Source organism: Elephas maximus, chromosome 21 (assembly GCF_024166365.1).
Source record: "Elephas maximus indicus isolate mEleMax1 chromosome 21, mEleMax1 primary haplotype, whole genome shotgun sequence".
NCBI lineage: Eukaryota > Metazoa > Chordata > Mammalia > Proboscidea > Elephantidae > Elephas > Elephas maximus.
The window spans coordinates 70,644,416-70,664,266 of NC_064839.1; the positions used below are offsets into that span (position 1 = coordinate 70,644,416).

Below are 19,851 nucleotides of genomic sequence, written 5' to 3' on the forward strand. Positions count from 1 at the left end.
AACTATGTTCACTACCAATTTTTCAGGGTCTGAATTAAAAAAAAATTATGTCATAAAGTGTTTTACACACTAAATGCAACACAAGGAATATAGCTTATGGGTTGGCAAGTAAAATTACTTTATTATAAAACTGCTAATGGAATAAAGATGACACACACGACTTGTACATGCAGAAGAAATACAGCCTAATACACATTGACAGCTTTCAGCACATTCCTTTATTAGAATGTGGGCACCTGCCACCAAGTGAGCAAGCTCATGCAGAAGATCAGGACGTTACACACAGCTGAGATCACAACGCCATGCATAGAACAAGAGCGTGCCAGATAATCGTACCACAAACTGTGCAGGTGTTCTCCCCCACCCCATGAGCCACTGCCAGCAGGTGCTGTGGAGTTTGGTTACCCACATCCATGACATGAACGGTGTCCTTTGGAGAATCTTGTTCCCTGTGGCTGTAAGTATTCTTATTTTTATAATATTTTAATGATGCTTGCTATCAAAATCTTAAGTACAGAACTAGAAATTATGAAAAAGACTTTTTATAATACTGAACAATTGTATACATCTCATCTCAGGCACTTGTAATGAACACCACTTATATTTAAATATACTGTTAAAACTAATTTACTTCTCAGGCTTAGATGAACCCAAAATAATACGTCCCAATGACTGTGCTCCAGTAGGAGGAAGTAAATCAATCTCCAACAAGTACTCCCTTATTTCTACTACTCAACACTTGGCAAGAGCCACTCTACTGATGGCTAAAGTGTGACTCATACAGACAAGTTGTTTATAATAACATCTATCAGGATAACTATTTTACTTACATGATTTCAATTTGGAAGACTTGGCTTGGTTAACAATTAACCAAATTGACAGTAATTATTTATATTAGTCAATGAAAGAAAGTACAGAATTTAGACAATTAAAGTGATTTCCCTCACTTCTCCGCACCTATCAAGTGTATTCCAATGTCTTTCTCTGCCTATTTATGGTCTAAGTGCATTCTGACAAAGAATTCTATTCTGGTATTAGGTGACACCTGCTAAATTACTGGTGTTTGAAAAAGTACAGAATCAGAATTCTGGAGCTACTTGACACTTTGAGTGGTTCAGCTCTGTGCCTCTCAGCTCTATGCCCTTCCTTTCAGACTGGCGAATTCAATACTTCTGGAATGCCCCAGGACAGCTTTAAATCAATCCAGGAAGTAAAGAAAAAGAAAATACAGCCAACTCTCAATGATAATGGCAGGTAGGATGGATAAGTAAAATTGGAAGATCAAAAAAATCTTATTTTTTAACTAGTAACTTCAATCCTCTCTTTTAGCAATCACTGGGTTAAATATAAAAAAGAAAAATTTGTCAGATAAAAAAAGGAATTAAATTTCTCTCTTTTCTCTGTCTACCTCCAAACACTCTAGAGGAGGTACTAGCAACAACTCTAGAGTCTGGTATATGTAGCTACAAAGGTGGAAACATATTTTTACATCTCATTTTTTCAATTCATATATTTAAAACTACTCATCTAGTATATGAGGCCCAATATATATTTTCATCTTTGCATAAGAAGGATGGCTTTATAATTTCTTTAAACTGGTATTCCTTTAGCGAGCAAGAAATGACTACTTACCATAATCAGTATCAGCAGTTATACCTATATTTTCTGACTTTGTAAATCAACATTTGTAAATACTTACCAAGTTATGTTTTCTAAGAATATAAGATTTCCAAGTGATATGAATAGAAGACAGCAGTTTTACTAAAATCAGTATAATTCATGACGGGAGCCAGTATGTTGATTAAAAAAAAAAAAAAAAGACTGGGCAAAAGACTGGGGCTTGTAATAGTTGCCTTTCCTGATTCTTACATGTCTAGAATAAAACATCGTACTATTCTGCCTCAGTTCTTTTCCAGTAATCATCTTATTTCATAAGACTATGGTAAAATATAGATTTTATTATAAAGCTCTTCATATAAATTGTTTTAGTTAGCAACAACTAACATCTAATTCTAACAAAGAATTAAGAATAACAGAGGCCCTGAAACCATGCCACTCTTCAAATACATAAGTGCAGTAGGATCTGTTGTAGAGAGCTAGCTTGCCACAGTGCAAGATCGGAAAGCTGACATGCTCACTGTTGCTATGTATTTATAAGGAAGATACCTGGGATTTAACTGAGAACAAATTAAAAACAAGCGTATAGTATAATAAAAGACATCAGAAAAAATCTGCGATAAAGAAATAAGTAACAAAACCTAAGCTTATGATAAATAGCTTGTCTTCTAAGGACAGACCATGAGATTCTAATACTGGTTTCCAATATATAATTTGAACTTTAACTTCCTATAAATCATTCTATTTTCATTTAGAGCATCAGTCTTCTATTCATTGAAAGTAAAACCCATTTAAACAGTGGAGAAGAGAAAGGGAACATATACCTAAACTGAAACATTCTACAAGGCTTTATTTTATACACATATACAGTTTGTTATATTTCTGAGGCTAAGGCAACTGATAATGAGCATGTGTATCCGTGAACTTTCGCAAAGGAGTTTATTTTATTTCTTATTTATGTACATAAAAATTTTAGCACAGGAAGAAGTCATATATAACAAGTGAAAATCAATTCACTTTTTGAAATATGATGTTATTTGTATTATATACACATATTTACAAAATGAGTACTTCTGTTTGATATTCAAGTATTTTACATGGTAGATACACTTCCTTAATTATAACATGGCAAAAGATACTTTTAGAAAATATTTGACCACATGATTTATGTAGTGCTTACTATCTCTACAACAAATGAAAAAAAAAAAAAAAGCTTTTGAAAATTAAGTAAATTAAAGCAACTGTCAGTTAAATTTTTCCATAGGAAAATAATGCATCAAAAAAGTAGTTGCTCTGAGTGTTGTATATTACCCATTAGATCTGTAAGAATAAGTCTAGGAGATATTTAAACATTTCTGAAAATCTGAAATTTTCCAGAATATATTGTAATAAAAATCGGAACACAAAAAATCAGTGAAAGAATGGTCTTCACATTTTGATCATTTCTACGCATTAGTTTGAGAAAGAATAATTAATACAAAGTAGTTCAATTTTATAACAGAATCTTGAGTTTCTATGTCCACATGGAATTATATTGGTAAAGGTATTATTTAAAAACAGCATTTTGATGTCAGAAACTAGAACCATGTCGTCTGTGATTATCTCTGATAAAAGGAACATTTTTACTAAGTAGAAACAATAAAACAGGAAGGAAATACTGCAGACAGAATGTAATGAACACAGTCTACGTTCTGATTATCAGAATTCTGTGCTGTCCAATTATACTGTCCTAACACCTCAGTCAGGTCCAGAAGGGGACTCCATAAATGTCATGGAAGCTGCCACACAGAGTGTGCGCCCCGAAAGGGTAGAACATGACACTCCAGTGAAAATTACTGTGTCATGTTGCAATAACTTCAGGTACTGGGCTTCTGAGTGATGGAACAGGTATGTTCAATGGCTTGTTACTCTACTTGTAATTTTTTTATACCGGAAAGCTGCAGCAAAACAGTAAAAGGCTTCAACTATTACAAATGTTTAAGTACTTCACCTACCTCCTCTGGGCTGGCATTAAACGTGAGACTGCCTTCATCCAGCTGCATATACAATTTTCTAAAAGAAAACCCTAGAGGTGGGCTCTTATTGTATATGGAACAGTGACCCCAAGTGGATTTGCACAACCTGTAAAAATAAGAGTAAATGAGGCAAGAAAACATTACTGTATTTAACTTCCTAGGTTAAACATGAATACACATGACAAAATAGTACCGTGAAATGACAGACTATTAGCTCTTATAGCTCTAAGGTTTAAAATGCTTAATTTTTTACTTATTTTTTATTTGTTTTCTAGAGTATGACAGGTAGACGACGGAAATTTAGCAATTTTGATAGCACTTAATTGAAAGTAATGAAGATTAAGGATACTCATGAGTACTACCTAAAGTTAAATATAAACTATTGATAATAATAGTAATAACGGCTAACATTTACTGTTTACTAAATGCCAGGCCCTATTTTAAGCATTTTAATTGTACTAACTTGCTTAATCCTTATAACAATCCTATGATGTTGGTGCTACAAAGAAGGAAACAAACACAGAGGTGTTAAATAAGTTGCCCAAGGTTACACACCTAATATGTGTACAGGCAGAATTTGAACCCACGAAGTCTTACTCCAGAGCTTGCAATCTTAATAAGCGAATAAGCTGAACTTTCATTAATAAGCTAAATTGGGTCTATTAAGTCAGCTATGTATTCCACTGTGATTTACTCTCTAAATTAGATGCAGGAAAAGATTGCTGGGTGGGGGTGGGGTGGGAAGAACTTTCTACTTTCTAACAATACACATATTAACAAACATATTAAGCATAGAAATTATTTTTAATGCCACAACTTCAACATATACATCAAAAGCTATGATGTCAAGCAGAGCTGTTTTTAAGATATTGCTTCAAGACACTCATTTTTTTCCATCACATTGATACATTACTGTGTAAAAATTCTATAAAACCTAAAATGCTACGAGTTTGTAAATCAAAACACTATTTTCTAAATATTGGAAGAATTGTTTCCAGATTTGTTCTGAGGCATTAGTTACTGGCTATTAGTGGAAAGTTAAAATTTATCTTATTATAATGCCTGGAGCCCTGGTGGTGCAGTGGTAAAGAGCTACGGCTGCCAACCAAAAGGTCGGCAGTTCGAATCCACCAGCAGCTCCTTGGAAACCCTGTGAGGCAGTTCTATTCTGTCCTATATGGTCGCTATGAGTCGGAACTGACTCGAAGGCAACAGGTTTGGTTCTGGTTCATTATAATGCCTGGAAATTCTTATAACTTAGATGCTTAAGCCAATAAGCGCATTCTCTAAGACATACTGAACACTGAAACTATATTTTGATACACCTTTAATGAGTCTTTGCCGCAAAATTCTCTGATTTCTTTTGTGTGTTTTCAAAAACAGCTGCTACTTGTAGAGATAAACATATTCAAATAGTTTCTCTTCCTCGCATTCATTATTGACTTTCGCCTGAAAATTCCTTCTTTTCCCCCTCCACAAAGTACAGGAAAATAAGAGAAAGTTATTCTCTCAACCTGTAACACCAAAAATTGTGAGGATTTAATATGAGAACATCCTTTTCTTGGTTAATTTAGACCTTTGTATTATTTTTACCAACCAATGAGATCATTAATTCTAAAACTAAGTATAATAGCTTGCTTAGAAAATTATCAATATTTCAGCAGTGTCTCCAATCCAGTCCTATAACTTTTAGCTTTATTACTAAACTATGTGAAAGCAACAGAACCTCCCAACATTAGTAAGTATCCAACACATGCAAAGTTAAAAGCTAAAAAAAAAAAAGCTAAGCCAGCCTTTTATTTCAAGCACAAGCAATTTACCCTCAAGGAAAAAAAAAATCTGAGTATCACAAGAACAGGCATCATTACATGATAAACAATAAAGGAAACATTTCTTTCAGAAGTGAATAAATCCAGGTTTAAATACCAAATGAAGAATACATTCTGATTTAGTTCAGGTAAGCCTGGAAATAAACTTTTTTTTTTTTTTTTAGTAAATTCAGCTGTAAGAACACAAATTATGTTTGTTGGGAATACTAAAATGTAGGACAGAGATTACAAACAAAGAATGAGCCAGTTTTAAAGTACTTTCATTTTCTCTTATGCTCACATAATAATTAAAAAATTAATAATGGCAATTCACTGTAAGCACGATTAGTTAACAGGATTCCCTCTCACTTCTGCAGTATCTTCACTATGACAAAGCAATGAAGGAATAAGGTGATAATGATACTTTCACCTGTTCAGAGGTTAAGAAATGAACTTATATTTAATACTGTAATTCTGTGGCATTGGAAAGCCTAAAATGTGGATGTCATTAATGACAAAACATTTTTAATAAAGCTTGTCAATTTATTAATTCTCTTAAGTTTTATTATTTAAGTCTAAAAAGACTTTTTTTTTTAGGTATGGTGTATATCTTGGTGAAATCCCATTTTGAAATAATAAAACTTAAATATACTTTGGTCACGAATGCTAGAAAATCCCTGCTCCGGTAATCCTTCAGGACTCAAAAAGACAAAAAAAGAAAAGAAATCATGTGCCCATAATTACATGATGCAATTTAAGGAGTAGCTTAGATTCAATACAACAGATTCTATTCTGCCAAACTTTCTCAGATTTAGAGTTTAAATTTAAACTGGTACAAGAGCTGCTAAATTTTGATGCTATACTTCTAGTTCAGCAGGTAGACTGATTATTCTACCTAATGTTACCACAGTAGATAAAGTTTTCACTAGTTAATGTTCTGGCATCTTTGACAGAAAGAAGTACCTGGTAAATTAAAACAAAAAACACGTATCTACTCCATTCGTAACCAATGAAAACAATAAGACTTGGGAAATGTTTATGGATTTTTAAGTATGGTTATCTGTCAGACAGGACGCATACACGGGAGACACAAACGATACCAGCCGAGTGAACAGTCTAAGTTTCGGATTATAAATTCTCATTTCACGATTCTGCTGTATTTTTAGAATAAACTGACAATTTCTGATTTACAATAAACTAATACATTTTGATTGGTAACCTGACTGTAAAGCGATTAGAATACTCATAATCAGAATATATTCCTTTATACTGTCTTTCTGTTCCCAGTATCACCTTTGAATGTAATAACTGTAATCCTTATTTTTCCAGGTTTTAATGACAAACAACTCAAAGTACAAACACAAGTTAAAAATAAATATTTCATTATACATATATACCTATTCTAAAAGGAACACTTAAACATGATTCTTCTTAAAGCTATCTGAATCAAATCTCGGTGGGTTTGACTTACCCTTGCCAGAGAAGCTCATCATTAGCGAGGTCCTGCCAAACACACGAAGCCAAGCAAAGGTCAGTTGCATTCAGGTAGGACAAGATGGTAAAGCTTAGCTCGGGAGGCAACATTTCCAAGTTAATGAATCCTTCCTGTTCTTTAGACTTCCTTGTCTTCAGAAGATGATATATGTCAATGCCTCCTTGGACTTGTTTACGAGGATTGGCATTAGAGATGTTGCTCACAGCCATTCTCCTGCTCTGCTCTCTGGTGAGGTAGCCTTGCTCACTATAGCCTTCCTGTTGTAGCTGCTGGTTTCTGGCCACTCTCCACAGCCCCTGACCCATCTGCAAGACTGGGAGAAAGCCAGAGTGTAACAAGAGGCTTACATTAAAAAAGTAACCCATCTTTCTCAGTGATATAACAAATCTGACATGAAGCATTCATTAATCGGAATTAAAATTCCTCATTAAGGCATGTTAAAAGTAGTAGTATGTTACAATGAATAGTTGGAACACTGTAAGTTCAAAACTGAGACAGAAAATTTCAAAAATATTTGGTTTGATTGTCATCTTTATCTCAGTTGGCTAGCTACTTTTAAAGTCCACAGGTGACATAATCATTTTTCACCTGGTAAGACTTAAAAGTTACTGATGTCCTAAAGACTCTTACAAATTATAATTATGTAGACTTATGGGCCAGTATTAAATATAGCTCTGATCAGAGCACTGGACTTGAGTTAAAAGGTCTCTAGACCCTGCTTTTTATCACAACTCAGGCTAAGCTTAGCAAGACCCTTTTAACCAAACTCCCAGATGCATAACAGCTGTGAAACAGGCTTTTAGTTTAATTCTTGCCAGTGTACACTTACGCTGTAGACTATAATAAAATGTAACATGGGCCCTGAAGTCTAATTCAGAAACTTTATAAATTAGACACCTAGAACTCCATGAAAAATAGCTCAGTAATAACTGACTGGTTTTGTTGTTGCTTTAAATTAAAAAGCATACTGTTGACTAATTTTTGAATTATTCTCCATACAGCCCTATGGATTTCTCAGAGGTGCCAGGGAGGGTGTATTCAGTCTCTCCCACCTCTACGTGACCTTTAACCACAGCAGCTATATTCGTTTATCTGTTACACTGACCTTCAACTAGATGAGCTATACTCTTATCTATTATGTATACTGGACTTTAAGTATAAAAATATTTAGAAAACAACTGGCCAAGACTTCCTATTTGGTGTTGGCTTTAAAATATGCAGCCTTTTTCTGGACAAATTCACCGGGAAAAACTAAACCAGAAAAAATTCTTAACTAATACAAATAATTATTTTCATGATCTGTCCTCCAAATAAATTCTTATTTTATAAACCCAAGTTGACTACTGACATGTATTTTTCAAAAATTTAGAAAAATACTGATTCCCACATAAAAATCATATATATATATATATCAAATAACTTCCATGACCATAAGCATGACCTGAACTTAAAACATGGTTTTAATTAGCTGTTTACAATAAGGACTCACAAAACTGTGACCAGGAATTCTGAAATTTGGAATAATTTGAAATTTGAGTAGAACTTAAAAGAATGTCAAAGATTGTTTTTTAAGGCTGAAAAAAAGGCATGAGCCTCTTATATATTTACTGAGTTACTGGCTCTTGTTTGGATAATGGCCACTATAATGGGTCACTTGGTCAAAAAAGAAAAAACAGTCCAGTATAATTTCTAACTCGTCCTTTACAAAGAACTGCATGGAATTCCAAAAGCTTAAGCTATAAAAGGATAGGAGCAGAAAAAGAAGGAATAGAATCAATACTTAAATAATTTAAAGATGTGGGGAAATTTAGTAAAAAAGCCCCAAAAGATGCCTCCCTCACCTATGACACATACCACAATAATAGTATCAGTTCCTAAATGTATGGCTAAACTATAAAAATTAAATTCTTAAAAATACAGATTATCAACAAAATTTATAAGGAGCTTTTTTTTTTTTTTTATGTTTGCTTAATGTTTGAATGTGCCATGTCATATTACAACATAAGTAAAACTTAATTTTGAGTTTAAGACTCCCAGTCAAAAAGAAAGGTATTTTATTTTCATCAGGGCTATTCATATTTAACTTTGCAAGAAAATGCCTAGAAACTGCATTAATTGTCAAGCTCATCTAGCCTATATGCTGTCATTTTAACCACAAAATTTATTCTTCTCTTTTGCCTTTGCACAACGAAAGGTAAATAATCAAACATGGTAACTATCATGTTTGAATTTTAAGATTTCAGGCATTTAACATAAATTTCTGTATAGTTCCACTACAACATCTTTCTAGTGACATATGGTTAAGCAGCTGTTGTTACTCTCAGGGTTGTTGCTAGGGAACAGAGAATCCTGGTGATTTCCCTAGGCTCTGGACTTTAATGGGGACCACTTAAATTGAGCACTGAATACTGTGATTCAGAAAGCATCCGGCAGGTAGAAAGAGGTAAAGCTAGCAGCTGGTTCTTTAAAAAAAAAAAAAGAAAAATGCTGGAGAGGTTGGAGGGTTGAGGCTCATGTACACATAATTCAAAGAAAACTGGGCAAGGTTATATTTCATTTTCACATGTTCAGACAACGAAAACTGCAAGCTTATACCTCACAGTCTATTCTGCTGCTAAGCAATACTGCAAGCTGCCGTTTCGGGACTTCTTTTTCCCTTTACAGCAGTCCTTGATACTGGCTAAGAACACTGGATGATTTCGTCTGGGCCATAAATCACCCTGAGGAAGATTAATGTCATAAGTCTAGCATTTGGAGAAAGGAAAGGGTATCAACAGTGTTTCATTCCCAACCTCAATTCTTCTTTAGGGTGGTAGGTATGTGGAATGTAGGTTGTGACTGTCAGAAATGTGACACAATTCTCAAAAAGGGCATGCCGTCCATTGCATAAGTTGTAAAGCAACTCACGGAAGCAGCACAGTTTTGTGGGCTCTGAATTCAGACAGACCTGAGTTTGAATCCTGGCTCTACCAGTCATTAACTATAGGAACTTGGGTGAGTGACTTTACCACTCTAAGCTTTAATTTCTTCACCTGTAATGTGGAAAAATAATAATGATAATGCCTAATACCTATAGCTTGAAAGGCCATTGTGAGTATTAAACACGATAATGTAAATATAGTTCATTCCATGGCTAACGATCAATATGTGTTAGCTATCACTTTGTTTGGACAAAACCATATTTTCATTAAGAGAAATATATATGAAGATGATGAGCACTTTGGTAAAACTTATTTACTGGTATTTCAACTATCCTGATTTCTAAGTGCCACGAGAACCTAGTTCCTCAGATTGTTATTTGCACAACTGTGTAGGCTTTGGTACACAATTCTTTGTCTCCTTTAAAAAAAACCTGTTATTTCAAACATGGTTCTTTTCCTGTAAATGCAATTCTTTTATATCCATGACCAAATCAAGAAAAACCAAAAGACAAAACAACAACAAAACCTGGATTATCTTAAAAAAAAATTTTAATACGTTCACTCAGCATGCTCAACAATAGTGCCAATAACAGTGGCATGAAAGAGGCTATTCTGTTATCATGAACAATCTGGCTCTAATAAAGACATAAAATATGATACAGTTTCTTGCTGGCTTCTTGCATGATTTCAAGTTCCTTATAGTTCAAGTGAATTTGAGTAAAGATTTTAGCTAAAGACATCCTTGCTGAAGTCCCTGTATTCAACGATGTTGCAGATTGAGACTATTTTACATAACATTAAAAAAAATACCTGATATTTAAATAAAGCATGCGATTGAGTTTACCATGCTGCCATTGACTTGAGAAAGACAAATTTTGACTTGAGAAAAGCCAACAACTTAATGTAAATCTTTTGAATTCAGTATCAATGAAGTTTTATGAAAACTAAAATAACTCAAATGCTTTCAGTACTGTGGATGTCTACTATATGTATATGTAAAAAGATTGGTAATTACTTTAAAAATTAATATGTAAGAAGCTATACAATTTACACAAAAATACTAAATATATGCCAATTATAACTGAAGCACCTCCTGAGATTATTGTCACATAAGGAGGTGCTTGAAACAATTCTTCAAATGCATCGTAGGGTTGTATAGGTCTACTTTGTTGCATAATCAAAACCAAAAAACCAGTTGCCATCTAATTAATTCTGACTCACAGTGACCTCCTATGTATCAGAGTAGAACTGTGCTCCTCACGGTTTTTCAACGCCTGATCTTTTGGAGGAGCCCTGGTGGTGCAGTGGTTAAGAGCTATGGCTGTGTCATGGACTGAATTATGTGTGTATCAATTTGACTGGGCCATGATTTCCAGCATTGTGTGGTTTTCCATTTTGTGATTGTAATTTTATGTTAAAAGGGTTAGGGTGGGATTGTAACACCACTCTTACCCAGGTCGCATCCCTGATCCAATGTAAAGGGAGCTTCCCTGAGATGTGGCCTGTACCACCTTTTATCTCGCAAGAGATAAAAAGGAAAGGGAAGCAAGGAGAGTTGGGGACCTCATACCACTAAGAAAGAAGCACCGGGATCAGAGTGCATCCTTTGGACTTGGGGTCCCAGCATGAAGAAGCTCCTAGTCTGGGGGGAACACTGATGAGAAGGCCAATACAGAGAGAATGTCTTCCCCTGGAGCTGATGCTCTGAATTTGGACTTTTCACCTACTTTACTGTGAGGAAATAAATTTATCTTTGTTAAAGCCATCCACTTGTGGTACTTCTGTTACAGCAGCACTAGATGACTAAGACAGGCTGCTAACCAAAAGGCGGGCAGTTTGAATCCACCAGCTGCTCCTTGGAAACCCTATGGGGGCAGTTTTGCTTTGTCCTATAGGGTTGCTATGAGTTGGAAATAACATGATAGCAAAAGATTTGGTTTTTGGTTTGATGTTTTGGAAGCAGACGGCTATGCTTTTCTTCTGAGAGCGTCTGGGCAGACTTGAACCGACAACCTTTTGGTTAGCAGCTAAGCATGTTAACCTTTGTACCACCCTAGGACTGCAGCTTCAAAAATCTAAGTGGTTTCGAATATGTCTACTGCCATAGGTTATCCGTGTGTATGCTTCACTTTGTTTTAGTGTCTTCTTATCCAGGACCCAGGTTGATGAAACGGCCCTTACATGGGACATTCCCAGTCTCATAATAGAGGGGAAGGAAAGACAAAGTTCAAGCTAAAACCTACACAATCTCATTTAAAACTTCTGCTTGAAAAAGGTTTATGTTGTTTACTAATATATCACTGGTCAAAGACTATTACATGATCAAGCCCAGAGTCAATAAGACTCAACAAGTTGTATCAGAATATCAACAGATACATAATCCTCTTACAGGAAGGAGTGAATAATTGTGAAAAGTAATATAACTTTACAATGTGATTGGTAAATTAACTCATTTATTCACCTTAATTTGAATTTATTTTGTTTAAAGTTTCTTTATCCTGTGCAGAGGATTTTTAAACTTCTTTCTAAGGAGCCTCAGAATGAAACCAAATGTATTTTCTCTTGATCTCCAAAAGTAGAAACATTACTTCATTATTTACCATCTGACAGGAATAAACAAAAACTTCTAAATTACTTAGGTTACAGAGGAGAAATTATGCTAACAAAAAAAATCTGTAGAAGATTTCAAAGTTGAAAATCTTCCTTTCAGAGAAGAAAAAAAAAATTATTGGGAAAAAATTCAAGGCAATAAGAATATTATATTTTCTCCTTATTTGTCAGAATGGTAATAAAATTAATATCTGTTTGGAGGATGGTCTGTTGTATGGCCTTGCAACAGTCACCCGAGCCACCTTATCAGAAGCCTTGGGGCCAGAACATTCCCTGATAATGGACGCTGGGAACTGTGTCTCCCTCTGTGCTGGTTTCTTCTTCCTTATTAGGGGAAGTCCTTCCCTGTTACAGGCCTAATGAGTACATCTTTGTTCTGCTTATAAATGTGGTGTCACATGGCACCTGGTCAACCCCACTGCTCCTGGCAGGGAAGGAATGGTGTTTCTCAACTGCAGCACAAGGGGGATGCATGCAGTCCACTAGACCTGTGTCAGCTGCGGGGAGTGACCTGCTAGCTATGGGAACCAGGGCCCACTACTGAAGCTGACCTTGCTCTGCCCCTTCTCTGTGTGAGTAAATGTTGTTCTATCCACTGCCTGTGTTTAAGTTATGTCTTTCTTTGTAACCTTGGACATCGGCTGGATAATATTTATAAACAAAGATATCGATACCAAAAAAACAAACCCATTGCCGTCGACTTGATTCAGACTCACAGAGACCCTATACGAGAGAGTAGAACTGCCCCATAGGATAAGGTTTCCAAGCAGTGGCTGGTGGATTCGAAATTCCCATCTTTTGGTTAACAGTCATAGCTCTTAACCACTGTACCATCAGTGCTCCTAAAGATACTGATACTGTTTACTAAATTTAAATTTACACTTTACAGACAATGATTAGCACAAAATAAATCCCAGAACTACTTTTTAAATTTTATGACAAACGAAATGAAACAAGGATCAAACAGGCAAATGAATACGATTTAAATATTTTTATTTTCCTGGAGTTACACAAACATAGCTATCAATTTAATTAATCTTGACTGTTTATTAAATCACTGTCAGTGAAATGTTTAATTTAATAAAAGTGAATCTTGACTGTTTACTAAGCTACTGCTTATTATTACAGTAGTCAAGTAATACTCCTGTGTCTCAGAGCTATTATATTCTTCTTTGGTTTAAGGCCAAAATACTCAGTTTCAATTCCCAATTGCTCTCAAATGCACTCACGTAGCATGGCAGTGACCAGGAGACTCAGAAGACTGGCACTGATGGCTATTGAATAGGGATTGGTAACCAAACTGGGAAACCTTGAAGGCTCAGGGGTACTGTGGATAAACCTGTCACATCAGCTGAGAGACAGCTATCTTACTTATTTAATTTTACATATAAGAATTTCATATTTTGGTTTATATATTATCATATCTTGGAGTCCCTGGGTGGTACAAATGGGTAAACATGTGGATACTAACTAAGAGTTTGGCAGTCCAAACTCACCCAGAGGCATGACAATCTGCCCCTGAAAAGTCACAGCCACAAAAATGCTCTGATGCGGACTAAGAAAGTCTTGGCAATCTACTACCAAAAATTAGCTAATGGAAACCTCATGAATCCCAATAGATCACGGCCATACTCGCTTGCTTTGGACCAAGCATACCTTCCTTCAGCGACTGATGCTTGGTGAAGCAGAAGGCCAACAAGGGTGAGGGAGACGCTAGGTGAGACAGATGTGCATAATACCCACAATGATGGATGTGAGGATGACACAGGATTGGGCAATGTTGTTTTTGTCATACATAGGGTTACCCTGAGTCAGTCTACTCAACGGCTGCTATCTATCTAATTGATTTTAGGAAGATTCCAGCATTGCTCAGAAATACAAAAAGCCTTTGAAAAATATCTACTTAAAAGTGTGCACACAGCTTCTTGCTTAAAGGTCCATTTACAGAGCAAATAGCCACTACCACTTCTAAATAATCTACTGTACCCCCATCTGACAACATTCTAACCAAGTTACAGCAAGGGTTATCACACATATATATAGAGAGAGCGTTTTCTCTTCCAAAAAACTTTTCTGGTATTACACACAGCTTAGTTTTAATGTTCTAAACTCTAATGTTATTTCTATTCATGGTAACATGGTTTTAAGAGTAGGTTTTAAACCAGGACCAGGAAAAATATAAATGGGGTAGGGTATCATCTCATCAATAATTTGTGGTTTATAAAAAGTAGCAGTTGAAAAGAAGAAACAATGTTCTGATACCCTTTTGAAAATAACTTTTACACTTAATTCTTAGATTCTTGTTAAAGATGTAAGATTGAGTACATGTATTTATCACCTTTCCCTCCCACTAAAACAGTAGAAAAGGAATAAAAAGATAGAAACAACCTAGAAGAGAATGAAAACAGGACATTCAGTGGACTTGAGATTTGAACAGATTTTTATAACATGAAAAGTGGAAAGAGGAGTGGTTAACGATGAGGCTGTGTAGGGAAAGAAGGAAAATAGTCTGGAATAGTGCAGAGAGGAAACCAGAAGCTTATATACCTGCAGAACCTACTTAAAGAAGATACCTAGAGTAAAATGAGCAACAAAATTCAGGAGACTAATATCTCTGGGTCACTGCGTCCTTGCCTAGGTGATAAAGATAATTTCCTCCTCTTACAATTTTTGTGAGAATTAAATGAGATGATGTGTGTATACAGGACAGCAGACCGCTACCTCTCCCCTGTGCTCATAAACTCACCTGTGCAAGATGAAAACGTGATTTCTCTTAAATAGAGAAAGGTGTGGCCAAGATGGTAGAGTAGTTAGGCACTCCCTGTAGTCCCTCTTACAGCGAAGACCCAAAAAAACAAGTGAATTGATTATATATGACAATCTAGGAGCCCTGAATATCAAAGGCAAAGTTGAGGAGTCAGACTGAGTGGTGGGTGGGGGAAAGACAGTTCAGAAGCAGCAAGGATTTGCCACACCTGACCTGGTCAGCACCCTGTAGGTTGGATTGGCTGATGTGCTCAGGCTGAGGCAAGCAGTAGTGCTTAGGATGCGTCTTCTATACTGAGAGAAACTGAGCGGCAGAGATTCTGCACAAGCTCCTGGACTGGAAGTGGGACCCATCACACACCCCGAGCCATTCTCCCAACTTTGGAAAGGGGGCAAATTAACATATAAGTAACAAACAGAAAAAATAATCTGTCTGCTCCCCTAAAGCTCAGGGCAGGCACAGTCCCTTTGCCTACGCACAGGCATAAGGGGTCCACGGACTCTGAACGCCTTTCGCTCCTGTCTAGACCTGTGTGGGCCCATTTCAACAGCATAGGCCCTCATTAGTATAGTACAAAAGCATACATATCTGAAGCCTATTTTCAACTGCAACAGCTAAGGGGGAGTGACAGATTTGTGACATCAGACACAGTCCTACCCATTAAGCAGGGCCCTTGCCTACCCACATCAGGGGCCTGAGGAGTGGTGGCTCCACCTAGCACCTGAGACAGGGGTCCAAGAATAAGTGGTACCTCCCAGTCCTTGCAGCCATCATCACTGGGTGCCCAAAGTCCAGCTGCAAAACCCACCCACCTACGTGCTCTAGGGAACAGGGACACGCCTTCCACCCAGGCACTCAGGGGTGGCCATCAGCCCCCTACCTTGCTCAGCATATAACCCCTTACTGCAGCCAGGTACCTGTGCCTGTTCTAATCGCCCTTATGTACCTTGCCCATCTAGGACTGTAGGAGACAGGCTGTACCACACACATGGTGATTGACAACCTGGACACCTGAGCTGAATCCACACAAAAGTAAATGGACTACTGGACTCACATACCTAGTAGCAGCTCTAACCACCTAGTGACAAGACGAGAGAACTTCAAAGATGCCAATAATCAAAGTAGCTCAAACGACCAGCCTATTTGGGCATATCAAAGCAAAACAAAACAAGAAGTGAGGACGCAGTATGCAAACATAAAATAAATAACCATAATAACTTATTGATGGCTCAGAGACAACAGTCAATAACAAATTACATAAAGAGGCAGACCATGATGGCTTCAGCAAGTGACCAAAACAAAGAACCAGGAAACCTCCTGGAGGAAGAGAAGGTCTTACAATTATTACTGGAAGCAGATTTCAAAAGATTAATATACAGAGTTAGTCAAGGGATCAGGAAGGAGATCAGGCCAAACACAGACTAAGCCAGGAACACATGGACAAAGCAATGGAGGAACATAAGAAGGTTATACAAGAGCATAATGACAAATTTAACAGGCTGCAAGAATCCACAGAGAAACAACAAATAGAAATTCAAAAGGTTAACAATAAAATTTCAGAATTAGACAACTCAGTAGAAAGAGGAACAGAATTGAGGTAACAGAAGTCAGAATTAGTGAGATTGAGGATAAAGCACTTAACACCAATTTATTTGAGGAAAAATCAGATAAGAGAATTTTAAAAAATGATAAAACCCCTAAGAATTATGTGGGACTCAATCAAGAGGAATAACCCGTGAGTGACTGGAGTACCAAAAGAGGGGAGGATAACAGTAAACACAGAGGGAGTTGTTGAAGATTTGTTTGGCAGAAAACTTCCCTGATATCATGAAAGATGAGAAGGTATCGGTCGAAACTCACACAGGGTAAATCCCAAAAGAAAGTAACCAAGACATAATCAAACTTGCCAAAACCAAACATAAAGAGAGAATTTTAAGAGCAGCTAGGGATAAATGAAGTCACCTACAAAGGAGAGTTGATAAGACTAAGCTCAGACTACTCAGCAGAAACTATGCAGGCAAGAAGGCAATGGGATGACATATATATAGTCTTGAAGGAAAAAAAATTGCCAGCCAACAATTATATTTCCAGCAAAACTGTCTCTCAAATATCATGGCGAAATTAGGGCATTTCCAGATAAACAGAAATTTAGGGAACTTAAAAAAGTCAAACTAAAATTATAAGAAATACTAAAGAGAGTCCTCCAGTTAGAGAATCAATATCAGATAACAACCCAAGACTAGAACACAGGGCAGAACAACCAGACATCAACATAGATAGGGAAGTAACAAAAATAAATCAAAGCTAGAACACTGAAAGTAGGGAAACAGAGACATCACTACGTAAAAGATGACAACATTAAAACAAAAAAAAGAGGGACTAAATGATGTAGTCATAAAACTTTCACATGCAGAAGTAGTCAAGGTGATATCAAAAAATAAAACATTGGTTTAAACTCAGAAAAATTGAGGTAAATTTTAACGTAACCACAAAGGAAACTAACAATCCTCCACATCAAAATAAAAAAGAAAAACATAAAGACTCAGCAAATACAAAATCAACAACAATGAAAAAGATGAAAAGAAAATACATGAAGGAAAATAACTCAGCACAGGTAATTAAGTGGAACAAAGAAACTGTCAATAACACACACACAAATACATCAAAATGACAGCAATAAACTCATACTAATTACGCTGAACGTAAATGGACTAAATGCACCAATAAAGAGACAGAAAGTGGCAGGATGGATTAAAAAGCACCATCATCTATACGCTGCCCACAAGAGACACACCTTAAACTCAAAGACACAAACAAATTAACACCCAAAGGATGGAAAAAAATATATAGCAAACAACAAACAAAAAAGAGGAGTGGCAATATTAATCTCTCACAAAACAGACTTTAAAGCAAAATTAACCACAAAGGATAAGGAGGGACACTATATAATGATTAAAGGGCCAACACACTAGGAAGACATAACCATAATAAATATTTACACACCCAATGACAGAGCTCCAAAACACATAAAACAAACTCTAAAAGCATTGATAAGTGAAATAGACAGCTTCGCAATAATAGTAGGAGCCTTCAACACAACAATTTTGGTGAAGAACAGAACATTCAGAAAGAAGCTCAATAAAGACACAGAAGATCTAAATGCTACGTATCAACCAACTTGATCTCATAAACATTTACAGAACACTCCACCCAACTGCAGCCAAGTATACTTTCTTTTCCAACGCACATGGAACATTCTCCAGAACAGACCACATATTAGGCCACAAAGCAAGCCTTAACAGAATCCAAAACATCGAAACATTACAAAGCATCTTTTCTGACCATAAAGCCATAAAAGTAGAAATCAATAACAGAAAAAGGAAAAAAAAAACAAACAAAAAACCTGAAATACATGGAAACTGAATAACACCTTGTTCAAAACTACTGGGTTATAGAAGAAATCAAGGACAGAATAAACAACTTCACAGAATCAAGTGAGAATGAAAGCACATCCTATCAGAACCTTTGGGACACAGCAAAAGCAGTGCTCAGAGGTCAATTTATAGCACTAAATGCAAACATCCAGAAAGAAAAAGGGGCCACAATCAAAACATTAACCCTACAACTCGAACACATAGAAGAGAGCAGCAAAAGAAGCTCACAGGCACCAGAAGGAAATAATAAAAATTAGAGCAGAAATAAATGAATCAGAGGATAGAAAAATAATTTAAAGAGTTAATAAAACCAAAAGTTGGTTTTTTGAAAAGATCAACAAAATTGATAAACCATTGGCCAAACTGACAAAAGAAAAACAGAAAAGGCAGCAAATAACCCAAATAAGAAATGAGTTGGGCGGTATTACAACAGACCCAACTGAAATTAAAAGAATCATAACAGAAAAATTGTACTCAAACCAATTTGAAAACTTAGAAGAAATGACAAATTTCTAGGAACACACTACCTACCCAAACTAACATAAACAAAGGTAGAAAAACTAAACTAACTTATAACAAGAAGAGACTGAAGAGGTAATTAAAAAACTCCCCCAAACAACAAAACAACAAAAAAACCCTGGCCCCAACAGCTTCACTGGAGAATTCCACCAAACTCTCAGGGAAGAGTTAACACCACTACTATTAAAGGTATTTCAGAGCACAGAAAAGGATGGCATACTCCCAAACTCGTTCTATGAAGCCAGAATAACCCTGATACCAAAACCAGGTAAAGAAAAAAAAGACACCACAAAAAAAGAAAAATTACAGACCAGTATCCCTCATGAACATGGACACAAAAATGTTCAACAAAATTCTAGCCAATGGAATTCAACAACATATCAAAAAAATAATTCACCATGACCAAATGGGATTCACACCAGGTATGCAGGGGTAGCTCAACATTAGAAAAACAATTAAAGTAATTGTTTTAAAGTATAAATAAAACAAAAGAAAAGAATCACATGATTTTATCAATTGATGCAGAAAAGGCATTTGACAATGTTCAACATTCATTCATGATAAAAACTCTCAGCAAAATAGAAGGGAAATTCCTGAACATAACAAAGGGCATTTATACAAAGCCAACAGTCAACATCATTCTAAATGGAGAGAGCCTGAAAGTA

At 36.0% G+C, this 19,851-nt stretch overlaps 1 protein-coding gene across 2 annotated transcripts in view; it reads right to left on the minus strand.

Moving 5' to 3' along the window:
• The window catches only part of FBXO8 (F-box protein 8), a 57,019-nt gene that overhangs the window by 25,817 nt on the left and 11,351 nt on the right, over positions 1-19,851 (minus strand). The window contains exons 1-2 of one of the 2 annotated variants that reach the window (XM_049863995.1): positions 6,912-7,247; positions 3,612-3,738 (exon numbers count right to left, since the gene is read on the minus strand). In XM_049863995.1, coding sequence (XP_049719952.1) covers positions 3,612-3,738; positions 6,912-7,240 — 456 coding nt within the window. In that variant the 5' untranslated portion in view covers positions 7,241-7,247. Of the gene's footprint in view, positions 1-3,611; positions 3,739-6,911; positions 7,249-19,851 lie in introns of those variants that run through there. The other variant, XM_049863994.1, reaches the window with a different exon arrangement.